This window comes from Loxodonta africana, chromosome 10 (genome assembly GCF_030014295.1).
Source record: "Loxodonta africana isolate mLoxAfr1 chromosome 10, mLoxAfr1.hap2, whole genome shotgun sequence".
NCBI lineage: Eukaryota > Metazoa > Chordata > Mammalia > Proboscidea > Elephantidae > Loxodonta > Loxodonta africana.
The window spans coordinates 79,748,032-79,760,715 of NC_087351.1; the positions used below are offsets into that span (position 1 = coordinate 79,748,032).

The 12,684-nt window shown below is 43.3% G+C and overlaps 1 protein-coding gene across 5 annotated transcripts in view; it reads right to left on the reverse strand.

Annotated features, from left to right (window-relative positions):
• Positions 1-12,684, reverse strand: part of ZFYVE26 (zinc finger FYVE-type containing 26) — an 87,588-nt gene that overhangs the window by 48,220 nt on the left and 26,684 nt on the right. For all 5 annotated transcript variants that reach the window (XM_023546288.2, XM_023546290.2, XM_064292626.1 and 2 more), the window contains 5 exons: positions 7,172-7,291; positions 6,914-7,078; positions 5,915-6,133; positions 2,605-2,707; positions 1,066-1,811 (listed from right to left, as the gene is read on the reverse strand). In XM_023546288.2, the coding sequence (XP_023402056.2) occupies positions 1,066-1,811; positions 2,605-2,707; positions 5,915-6,133; positions 6,914-7,078; positions 7,172-7,291 (1,353 nt within the window). The remainder of the gene's footprint in view (positions 1-1,065; positions 1,812-2,604; positions 2,708-5,914; positions 6,134-6,913; positions 7,079-7,171; positions 7,292-12,684) is intronic.

Genomic DNA, 12,684 nt, shown 5'->3' on the forward strand with positions numbered 1-12,684 from the left:
ACTTATCAGTGGAACTTTTAGTTTTCCCAGAAATTTCCATTCCAATACTTGAACTTATTTCAGGTAAATCAAACCAAACCCACTGCTGTCAAGTTGATTTTGACTTATAGTGACCCTATAGGGCAGAGGAGAAGTGCTCTATAGGGTTTCTGAGGCTGTGAATCTTTAGGGAAGCAGACTGCCACATCTTTCTCCTGTGGGGCAGCTGGTGGGTTTGAACTGCAGACCTTTTGGTTAGCAGCTGAGTGCTTTAACCACTGTACCACCAGGTCTCCTTGTTTCATGTAAAGTAGTTTCATTCCCTGGATATCCTCTGTCAGTATCACTTAGAAGATCTCTCTCTCTGACACCTACTTCGCAGATCTGAAAAATAGACTCCAACCAATTAAGATCATAAAGCCAGAGAGTGGGTTCTCGAGGAAGGATTTTCATCTTTCCAAACTGCAGCCAATCTTCCTACCAATAAGCCATTCGCTACAGCACACCTGGACACTTGATCCTCCAGTGGCTCTCAACTGTGGCTACACATAAAATCTCCTGGGATGTTTTATAAGCAGGGGTCATCAAACAAATCCACAGTCTGTTTTTATAAATAAAGTTTTATTGGAAAACATAGACATGCTCATCGTCTATGCCTACTTTCATGCTATAATGGCAGAGTTGCTTATTTGTGACTGAGACCGGATGGCCTGCAAAGCCCTTTATAGAAAGTTTACTGACACTTGTTTTAAAGCAAACACTTGAGCCCCTGGGGGTGAGGCCCAGATATTTGTAGCTTTTAAAATTTCACAGTGATTCTGACATGCAGGGTCGAGAATACTGGTTATGAGTGTCTGTTCTAAACTCAGACTTGGGTTCTCAGCTCTCTCCACCATTTACTCTCCTGGACAAGTTTCCTAAGCTCTCTGAGCCCGGGACTCCTCTCAGTTCTCTAGAACCGTTGTGAGGATTACATGAGATGATGCACGTAAAGCATGTAGCCCAGTGCCTTCACGTGGCAACCACTCGGTGAATGCTAAATAATACTATTAGCACTAGTGAAAGGAAAGGACAGCTTTTGCTCACCACATGCTGCAGCAAGGCTCAGAACTGCATCCTTTACGCTGCTCAACTCGTCCACTTCTTGCCCATACTCATAGGTGAACTCAAGGGCCCGGGGCCAATCTCTGGTCACCAGTGCTTCCTCGAAGGCCTCAGTCAGCACATCCAGGGCAATGGGAGAATGCAGGCCCAGGAGGACAGTCGAGAGACTGGCCTGACCACAGAGACTCACTGCCAGACTCTGCCCCTGCTCAGAGGAGCCTCGGAGAGGCTTCCAGGCAGCCAGGAGGGAGGCCTCAAGAGTAGGGAACTGCTCCAGGAGGCGCTCACACTCCCGGGCTACCTGCTCTGCTGTCAGAGGCACCTCCCTGCGGCCACGAAGCTCCTTCCATGACAAGCTGGGCTTGGTGGCCTTTGTCCCCAGGGAGGCCCCCAGGCAGGCCACTGTAGCCAGCAGCTTTGAGCTGGACTTCAGGAAGGCCAAGGCAGAAGAGGTGAGGGCTGTGGGACATGAATCCCTTGGGGAGATGCGGGGCTTTCTCTCCAACGTGGGATTCTCAGTTGGCCTTGGGGAGCTTGGTGTAGAATGTGGAAGGCCATCCAGGCAGTGGGAGGTGTGCAGCTGGGCCAGGATGCTCAGGTGGGTCAGAAGGGATGATGTCTGCTGGCTTTGCCGGGAGGAGCAAAGGGCAAGGGGCTCACAGCAGCAGTTGATGATGACGTGTGGCACACTCAGGCCAAGACCCTCCCGGGCCAGAAGGGTTGCCAGCCTGGAAGAAGACAGCAGAGGGCATGCGGGGTCTGGGTGCATCGGTACCATCACCCAGGCCTATGTACCTGCTTAGAATTTCTTTATGTTTGTGGAAGCCAGTATAAATGCAGGCCCTTAACTATTTATCCCTGTCTCTTTTTTTAAACACAAAAGATAGTCTATTAGACACACTGCCCTGCCCCTTGCTTTTTCATTTAATAACATAGTACATATTTGAGAGACTTGTCCATATTCTTCCACAGAAAGGCCTTTCACTCTTTTTTACAGCTACGTAGTATTGCATTATGTGGATGAACCATACCTTAACTAGCCTTTTATTAGCGAACATGGATTTTTCTTATCTTTTGCTATTGCATACAAGGCTATAATAAAATAACTTTGTGTATACATCGGTTTGCATATGCATAATAAAGCTGCAGGATAAATTCTGGTCAAAGAGTCTATGAATTTATAATTTTAATAGATATTGACAAATTACATTCCCACATGGGCTGTAGCAATTCATGTGCCACCAGCAATCTATGGGGATGTTTTGTCTTTCTACAGCCTAACCAGAAAATATGCTACCAAACTTTTGGATTTTTGCCAAGAGGGAGGTCATACTATAAATGTGAGAGGTGGCAGGAGAGAGAAAGAAACTGGCCACACTGGAGTTTAACATAGCTACGTAAGATTAAATGCAAATTCTGGAAGAAATGCCCACACCCAGGCACTGTTCCACTGAGGCCTTGGTGTCTTTGATGGAACAGTCAGGGAGGCACCTAGCTGATAATCACAGGGGTGCTTCCTACCTGTCTGGGGGAACTTGTCTCTCAAGTAGGAGATGTGACACCAGTTGGGAAGAGCTCTGCTGCAGGAGAACAAAGGGATTGCCGACCTTGACCACCACCTGATCTGCAAAGATAAAAGAAGTGACCACTGACTGCAAGAGTTCAAAGCCATGTTTTCCAGAATCAGTAAAAAAGCACAGTGTCAAAATGAAGACTATATTAAGAACCCATCATTGATCCATTCTAGGTAAAGGATATTCTCAACATGACCTGGATCAAAAGTTCAATCACACCTTGCCACTGCTCTAAAGACTTCCAACCACAGACGAGCTTCAGTGGACAGATGTAGCCACAAACAGTTCACTCCTGTTCCCTTTAACCTGACTGAAGTGCGTGCAGTACTCACTCTGGAGACTCAAGTGAGAATCCAGTACCCGTGACAGATGCTTGATTCCTCTGCTGGGTTCTCAGATCCATAGTGGACTGAAGGTCTGAGATATTTTTGAGTCATTGTTGTTGTTAGGTGCTGTTGAGTAGTTCCAACTCATAGTGATCCTATGACCAACAGAATGAAACACTGCCTGGTCCTGCTCCATCCTCACAATTATTGTTATGCTTGAGCCCATTATTGCAGCCATTGTGTCAATTCATCTTGTTGAGGTTGAGGTTCTTCCTCTATTTCGCTGACCCTCTACTTTAGCAAGCATGATGTCCTTCTCCAGGGACTGGTCCCTCCTGATAACATGTCCAAAGTACATGAGACAAAGTCTCACCATCTGTCTTAGGCTGGGTTCTCTAGAGAAGCAAAACCAGTAAGGCATTTAAATATACATGTATATATATATATGTGTATGGAGAGAGAGAGAGAGATTTATATCAAAGAAATGGGTCACAAAGCTGTAGAGGTTGTAGTGTCCCAAGGCCATGGGTTAGGAAAGAGGCTTCTCCTGATTCACGTAGCTGCAGGGGCTGGCAAACTGAAGATTTGCAGGCTGGAGAGCAGGGCTGCTACTCACAGGCTATGAAGATCGACATATTCCAAGATTGGCAGGCAAGACCGCAGGTAAGCTGCTAGCTCAAGTCCCAAGAACCAGAGGTTAGACAAACAGGAGCCAGCTGCAGGATCCAGAACAAGTAGAAGCCCCCAAGCCCTGCCAGAATGTCCACCCACACTCAATGCAGGTCACATGCCCAAGAAAACTCTTCTTCAACTGACTGGCCACTCACAGCCGATCCCATAATGGGGGTGATCACATGTGAAATATCAACAGGGAAGTGACCACAATATTATACAACTGCCAAAACACTGAGAATCACAGCCCAGTCAAGCTGACACACAATCTTAACCATCACACCATCCTTGCTTCTAATGAGCATTCTGGCTGTACTTCTTCCAAGACAGATTTGTTTGTTCTTCTAGCAGTCCACGGAATATTTCAATATTCTTCACCAGCACCATAATTCAAAGGCAATAATTCTTTTTCAGCCTTCCTTATTCACTGTCCAGCTTTCGAATGAGGCAAGTGAAAATACCATGACTTGGGTCAGGTGCATCTCAGTCCTCAAAGTGACATCTTTGCTTTTTAACACTTTCAAGAGGTCTTTTGCAGCAGATCTGCCCAATGCAATACATCATTTGATTTCTTGACTGCTGCTTCCATGGGTGTTGATTGTGGATCCAAGTAAGATGAAATCCTTGACAACTTCAATATTATCTCTGTTTATCATGATGTTGCTTATTGGTCTAGTTGTGAGGATTTTTGTTTTCTTTATGTTGATGTGCAATCTGTACTGAAGGCTGTGATCTTTCATCTTCAGCAGTAAGTACTTCAAGTCCTCTTCACTTTCAGCAAGGAAGGTTTGTCATCAGCATATTGTAGGGAGTTAATGAGTCTTCCTTCAATCCCCATGCTGCATTCTTCTTTATACAGTCCAGCTTCTCAGATTATTTACTCTGCATATGGATTTATTAAGTATGGTGAAAGGATACAGCCCTGACACACCTTTTCTGATTTTAAAACATGCAGTATCCCCTTATTCCGTTTGAATGACTGCATCTTGGTCTATGTGCAGGTTCTGCAAGAGCACAATTAAATGTTCTGGAATTCCCATTCTTTGCAATGTTATCCATAATTTGTTATGATCCACACAGTCGAAGGCCTTTGCATAGTCAATAAAAGACAGGTAAATATCTTTCTGGTATTCTCCTGGCATCAGCAATGGTATCCTTTGTTCCATGTCCTCTTCTCAATCCGGTTTGAATTTCTGGCAGTTCCCTGTCGATATACTGCTGCAGCCGCTTTCGCATGATCTTCAGCAAACTTTTATTTGTATGTGATATTAAAGATATTGTTCAATGATTTCTGCATTCTGTTGGCTCACCTTTCTTTGGAATGTGCACAAACATGGTTCTCTTCCAGTCGATTGGCCAGGAAGCTGTCTTCCAAATTTCTTGACATAGGCGAGTAAGTACCTCTAGTACTGCATCTGTTTGTTGAAACATTTCAGTTGGTATTTCGTCAATTACTGGAACCTTGTTTTTTGCCATTTCCTTCAGTGAAGCTTGGACTTCTTCTTTCAGTACCATCAGTTCCTGATCATATGTTGCCTCCTGAAACGGGTGAACGTTGGCCAGTTCATTTTGGTACAGTGGCTGTATGTATCATTTCCATCTCCTTTTGATGTGTCCTGCGTTGTTCAATATTTTCCCCTTAGAACTCTTCAATATTGCAACTTGAAGCTTGAATTTTTTCTTCGGTTCTTTCAGCTTGAGAAATGCCACGTGTGTTCTTCCCTTTGGGTTTTCTAACTCTAGGTCTATGTACATTTCATTATACTTAACTTTGCCTTCTTCAGCTGCCCTTTGAAATTTTCTGTTCAGCTCTTCTACTTCACCATTTCTTCCATTTGCTTTAGATACTCTACATTCAAGAGCAGGTTTCAGAGTCTCTTCTGACACCCAGTTTGGCCTTTTCTTTCTTTCATGTCTTTTTAATGACATTTTGCTTTCTTCATTTAAGATATCCTTCCGCAATTCGTCTGATCTTTGGTCATTAGTGTTCAACACGTCAAATCTATTCTTGAGGTGGTCTCTGTCAAAATGTGTTGGGTTCCCCCTATATGCTGTACAACTGTACTAGGTATTGGGGAAACAAAGATAAATAAAATAGACAAAGCTGAAAAGTGAGGAGGACTTTACAAATCTAGTATTCCTGGTTTTTGCTATCCCCAGAACCTCTTAATCTAGCACCTTGCCTCTTCTTTGCACTAAACCCTGTCCCTAAAACAGGCAGGCCAGTCATGACTCTAATTCCTCCTTCTTGCTACTTACCAGGCTCAGCACTCAAACTTCGCAGGAGAACCGCAGCCAGGGTGCTGCAGTAACTGAAGAAGGTGCCCACGTAGTCAGCCTGCCTGCCGGTTGCTGGGGTCTGTCTGTCTAGATTCTTCTGGAGGAGCTGAGTCTGGATGTGCACAGGGTGGGCCTCTGCCTCAGGAGCTTTCTGGGCCGCCTGCTCCACCAAGGAAGAGAGCGGAGTACTCTTGGGCTCTGAGAGGAGTTGTGGCAGGAAAAGGGATGCAGGCTTTAGTCTGTGCATCCAGCTTTGGGTCAACTTCTGAAACATTATGTGAAGTGGGCCTCCTGTACACTGCATGAGGGCATCCTGAAGCATGAACGCTCTACTTACAAGGCAGATGTAACATCCTAATATGGTCACCCATGTAGACAATTCTCAGCCAGGAACAGTGTGAGTCTAAACATATCTGGGTCTATAGATCTGCTTTCTAAGAGCCCTGGTGGCACAACAGTTAAGTGCCTAACTACTAACCAAAAGGTTGGCAGTTTGAACCCAGCCAGTGGCTCTGTGGGAGAAAGACCTGGAGATCTGCTCCCATAAAGATTACAGCCTAGAAAACCCTACGGGGCAATTCTATGCTGTCACGTGGGGTCGCTATGAGTCAGAAATTGACCCCACAGCACCCGACAATAGTTCTGCTTTCACCTCAATGTCGCAGGGGTGAAACAGACTTTATGAAGAGCACAACTATCTTTTGGGAAGGGTTGATCAATATATTCTGAGTATCTGCTCAGTATATTTCTCATTAGAAATGAGAAAAACATATTGGCTAATGGAGTATGAACACCCTTCCACCTGAGAAGCAGGGTAGCAGACAGTGAGTAAGTTACGAGATAGACCCTGCTCACTAGAGGATGGGTAGAGCTCAGTTCTGGAGTCCTGAGCTTCTGCTCCAAAGTGTGCCTCCCCTCTCAGCTGCTTCCTCTTTTCATGTCAGCCCTCATGTGCTCCTGAGTGAATGGGCCCCATACCTGACAGCTCTAGTGCCTTTCTCAGTGACTGAACGACCTGTTCGAGCTGTTGGGAGAGGGTGATCTGGCTGGCAATACAGTCCTCAGTTAGGGTGGGCCAGCACATCTGGAGAAGCTCGGTGATGCTGTACCGTGGAGGCCCTCCTCCTTTTTCTTCTACATTCTCTGTGGAAAGCAAATGAGAGAGAAAAAGTGTAGCCTGATGCTTACCAAATGCTCTAAGTCCAGATGAAAATAAAGAGGAGAAAAGCAGCTCACCTGATTTAGTTTGTCCTGCTGACATAAGCAGATAATTGAGAATCTTACTGATTTGCTGAAGAACACCTGGAAATCCTCGAATGCCATCAGCGTTGAGCAGTACATGATCTGGCCGTCGACCTGGAAACAGATGAAAGAAGGAATGCAGGAAGAAGCTACTTTCAGAGTCTGAAACACAGTATTTACCTGAGTAATTTTATATTCTTCAACATCAAGGTGGAAATACATGCTGTGCCACTTGGATGGCAACCAGCATACCTGGTTTATTTCAAGCCTGAGGTTCCAGGGCTGGCTCCGGCCAGATGCCTCAGCTATCCACTGCAGCAGACCCAGTATCCCCTGCACTCCAATGGAATTGCTGCCCCAAGTCAGTTGGACACTTCTTACAGATTTGTCTTGGTACTGCCCTCAGCCACGAACTTGAGCCAGGATCATATCTGTCTTCCTTAATTCTCTAAGTGGTATCTGGACATCCTGATTAGGCTATAAACAACTTTATAAGTAGGGATTATTCCTTATACCTCTCCTGCACACCCATATACTTGGGATAATCTGGAAATACAGGAGGTATTTGTAATGGATTAACTTGTGTCCCTGAAAAATATGTATTGAAGGCTCCTGTACCTGTGGATGCAATCCAGTTTGGAAACAGGATTTTTCTTTTGTTATGCTAAGGAGGTCATACAAAAGTAGATTGGGTCCTAAACTTAGTCACTTCTGAATGGTGTTTTATAAAGTGAGCAAAATAGCCAGAGAGACACACATACAGGGGGTAAGACAGATGCCACCTGAGAACGCGTTCACAAGCAAAGAAACACCAAGAGTTGCCAACAGACATCAGACTAGGAGAAGTTCAAAGAAAGAATCAACACAGGTGATGTCCTGATTTGGAGTTTTAGCCTCCAGAACTGTGAAAAAAATAAATTTTTGTTATTTAAAGTCACCCAATTGTGGTATTTCTGTTATGGCAGCACTAGGTAACTAAGACAGGTAATAAATAAGGTAATTAGGCAATAAATTCCTAATTGATTGACATCGTGATGGTTAATACTGTTTGTCAACTTGGCTGGGCCATGATTCTCAGTGTTGATAATGTGATCACTCCCATGATGGAATCTGCTTGGAGTGGCCAATCAGCTGAAAGGGAGTTTCCTTGAGGGTGTGGCCTGCATCCAAATATAGGCAGATGCTCTTGCTTTTTGCTCACTCTCAATCCTGTGGCTGCCTCCTGTTCGTCTGACCTCTGGCTCTTGGGACTTAAGCTATCAGCTTATCTGCAGATCTTGGGATTTGTTCATCTTTACAGCCTGGGAGCGGGAGCCCTGCTTTCCCACCTGTCCATCTTGGGTTCTCCAGCCCCTGCAGCTACATGAATTGAGAGAAGCCTCTATCCTGATCCATGGACTTGGGACGTTTCAGCCTCTACAATTGCGTGAGCCGTTTCCTTGATATACATCTCTTTCTCTATATATTTATGTGCTTTACTGGTTTTGCTTCTCTAGAGAACCCAGCCTAAGACAGACATGAAACTGTTTCAGCTATTGACATCTTGAATAATATCTCCCTCCGTTTTAGAATATAGTACTAGGCGAGAGGAAGGGTAATCGTTGGACAAAAAACAGCATTGTATATACCACACAGTATAAATTTTTAGAAGGACTATGTGAAAATTCTGTTGGAATGCAAAAATTATTGAACAACAACATTATACCACACTCAAGTAGAACTTTGGTGATGATCATTCAAAAACAGTTACAGCAGTACATCAACAAGAAACTGCCAGAAATTCAAGAAGATTCAGAAGAGGACATGGAACAAGGGATGTCATTGCTAATATCAGATGGGTCTTGCCTGAAAGCAGGGAATACCAGAAAAATACTTACCTGTGTTTTATTGACTATGTAAAGGCATCCAGCTGTGTGGATCATAACAAATTATGGATAACATTGTAAAGAATGGGAATTCCAGAACCTTTAATTGTGCTTATACATAACCTGTACATAGACCAAGAGGCAGTTGTTCAAACAGAGCAAGGGGATACTGTGTGGTTTAAAATCAAGTCAGGGTTGCAACCTTTCGCCATACTTATTCAATCTGTAAACTGAACAAGTAATCTGAGAAGCTAGACTATATGAAGAAGAATGTGGCATCAGGCTTGGGGAAGACTCATTTAACAACCTGTGATATGCAGATTACACAACCTTCCTTGCTAAAAGTGAAGAAGACTTGAAGCACTTAATGCTGGAGATCAAGACTACAGCATTCAGTACACATTACACGTCAATATAACAAAAAAACAAAAATCCTCACTACTAGACCAATAAGCAACATCATGATAAACAGAGAAAAGATTGAAGTTGTAAAGGATTTCATCTTACTTGGATCCACAATCAACACCCATGGAAGCAGCAGCCAAGAAATCAAACAATGTATTGCACTAGGCAAATCTGCTGCAGAAGACCTCTTGAAAGTGTTAAAAAGCAAAGATGTCACTTTGAGGACTAAGGTGTGCCTGACCCAACTCATGATATTTCCGATTGCCTCATATGTATTCGAAAGCTGGGCAACGAATAAGGAAGGCTGAAGAAGAACTGATGCCTTTGAATTATGGTCCTGGTGACGAATATTGAATATACCATGGACTGCCAGAAGAATGAACAAATCTGTCTCAGAAAAAGTACAGCCAGAATGCTCCTTAGAAGCAAGGATGGTGAGACTTCATCTTACGTACTTTGGACATATTATCAGGAGGGACCAGTCCCTGGAGAAGGACATCATGCTTGATAAATTAGAAGGCCAGTGAAAAGGAGGAAGATCCTCAACAAGATGGATTGACACGTTGGGTACAACAATTGTGAGGATGTGTGCAGGACCGGGCAGTGTTTTGTTCTGTTATGCGTGAGGTTGCTGTGAGTCAGAACTGACTCGGTGGCACCTAACCACAACAACAGCATGATGAGCAAATATGCATAATAAATTTGAAATATACTTCATAGAAATATAAACCTAATTAGGTCAACTAAGCCTGAAGCCACTGAAATGCTACTGATAGGCTTCTTCTCCCACTAGGCTTCTTCTCCCACTAAGTTCCAGACTCTTAAAATATTAACACTGAGTTCTAGTTTGTTTTGCTTAGAATAGTCCTTGTTTGCTCTTTTTTGCCCTGGCACAAGTATTAATAATGCTCCGTTTTATTCTCTAATGTGTTCTAGTCACATGAATTATAGATAAATGGTCACCTTAGAATTAGCAAGTTTTGAGAAAACAGTTAATTCCTGTCTTACACACGTTGTTCCAGAAAATAGAGGAAGTGTTTTAGCTGCCTGCGTGATTTTAGGAGGTTAGTGTTATCTTGATTTCAGAAACAGATAAGAACAATGAAAAACAGAAAATAATAGGCCATATTGCCTCTGTATGTTGTTGTTAGGTACTATCAGGTTGTGTTTGACTCGTGGTGACCCTAGGTACAGCAGAAGTGAACACTGTCTGGTCGTGTGCCATCTTTATATCCTCAAAATCTCAAAGAAAACTGTAGAAAATCCAGTCTAATAGTGTGTTAGGAAGAGAAGGGAACTTACTAAACATATGAAAGATCTTACGCCAAAATCTTGGGGCAAATGTTGTATTTATTCATGAACCTTTAGGTAACTTCCCTTTAAATTGGTAAGAATATAAGAATTCTCCCTAATATTGCAAATATTTATCATATCAGTGGAGAGCCTGGCCAATGCTTTTAAGAAAAATAAGTAGTAAGTGCAAGCACTGAAAAGAAGGAGATATAATTGTCATGAATATTATGAACGTTATCAATATTATAGGTGCTATTTTATCATAGACCAGTGGACAGAATATAGATCTCAGAAACTTAATATTCAATACAGGTGGCAAGACGAATTAAAAAAAAAAAAGAAGTACAGCCAGAATGCTTCTTAGAAGTGAGGATGCTGGTACTTTGTCTCACGTACTTTGGACATGTTATCAGGAAGGTCCAGTCCCTGGAGAAGGACATCATGCTTGGTAAAGTAGAGGGTCAGCAAAGAAGAGGAAGACCCTAAATGAGATGGATTGACACAGTGGCTGCAACAATGGGTTCAAACATAATAAGGATTGTGAAGCTGACTCAGGACCTGGCAGTGTTTCATTCTGTTGTACACAGGGATGCTATGAGTTGGAACTGACTCAACAGCACCTAACAACAACAACGTCAACATTAAAGGACATTTTAACCAACTGCTCAGAAGTGATTTGAAGGTGTGTGCAGTAGAGAGTTAACATCGAAGGTCTGAGCCTGCTATCTTTAGAAAGCCCTGCTTGTAAGATTGGCCTTGGCTGACACCTGGGAACTTGACTAGTAAACAGCTCCCTACACTGACCTAGAACTTTCCCTAAATGAAAAAGTGACTCATTGTACCTAAATATTTGTACAAACAATATGGTTTATGTTGAACACCTGCTTTCATTCTGGAATTTTGGTACTCGTTAGGCAGAGGGTGCTTATGTGACCAGCCTTCAATAAAAGCCTTGAGCACTGAGTCTCTAATGACCTTCCCTGCTGAACACTTCCCATGTGTTGTCACAATTCAATGCTGGAGGAAGCAAGTGCATCCTGTGTGACCCCACAGGGAAAGGATTCTTAGAAGCTTCCACCTGGTTTCTTCTGGACTTCACCCCATGAGCCTTTTTCCTTTGCTGATTTTGTTTTGTATCCTTTCACTGTAATAAATCTTAGCTACGAGTATCACCATATAATGAGTCCTGTGAGTCATCCTAGGAAATCACCGAACCTGCTCAACTCATTGTAGGTTCAGAATGCAGCTGCTGAAACCAAACTGCCTGTGTTTGAATCCCAGCCCTGCCACATACTTGCTTTGTAACTTTGGGCAAGTTACTCTCTGTGCCTTAGTTTCCTTATCTGAAAAATGGGGATAGTAACAGTCACCTTCTACATAAGGGCACTCTGAGTATCAAGTGAAGAAAGTGATTAGTTCAGAGCCTGGCACCCAGGAAGCACTGTAGTTATTACAAATCTGATAATGTAGGCCACGGTCTGCCTACAATACTCCTGACACAGAGGCTATTCATATCACAACCTCACAACCTAGTCACCATTCCCCACCCCCTCCCCCATACTACTGAGGCAGAGCATGTTCCTTTCTCCTTCACTAGTCAGATCCTTCCGATGTTTGGCACCTGTATTAAGGATGGGTTGGGATCGGACCTTTGCCTAATTCTATCTGTAGACACCCTGATTCTTGTAAGAATTATATACATACATTGTAGGAGATTATTAGCCTCAAGGTATCATCATCCTTTCTCCAACTGTGAGCCACTCAGTTTTCCAACATCATCCCAGGTTTTAGGTTAAGTGGGGTCCACCCAGGAGGGAGCATGCAGTCTAGGGGCACAAATTCCATTTATACCATTTCTGAATATATATTTATTCCTTGATTATTTATCTATAAACCAGAAAAGAATTTCCCCAAATGACTGCAGATTACTATATCTATTAAGAA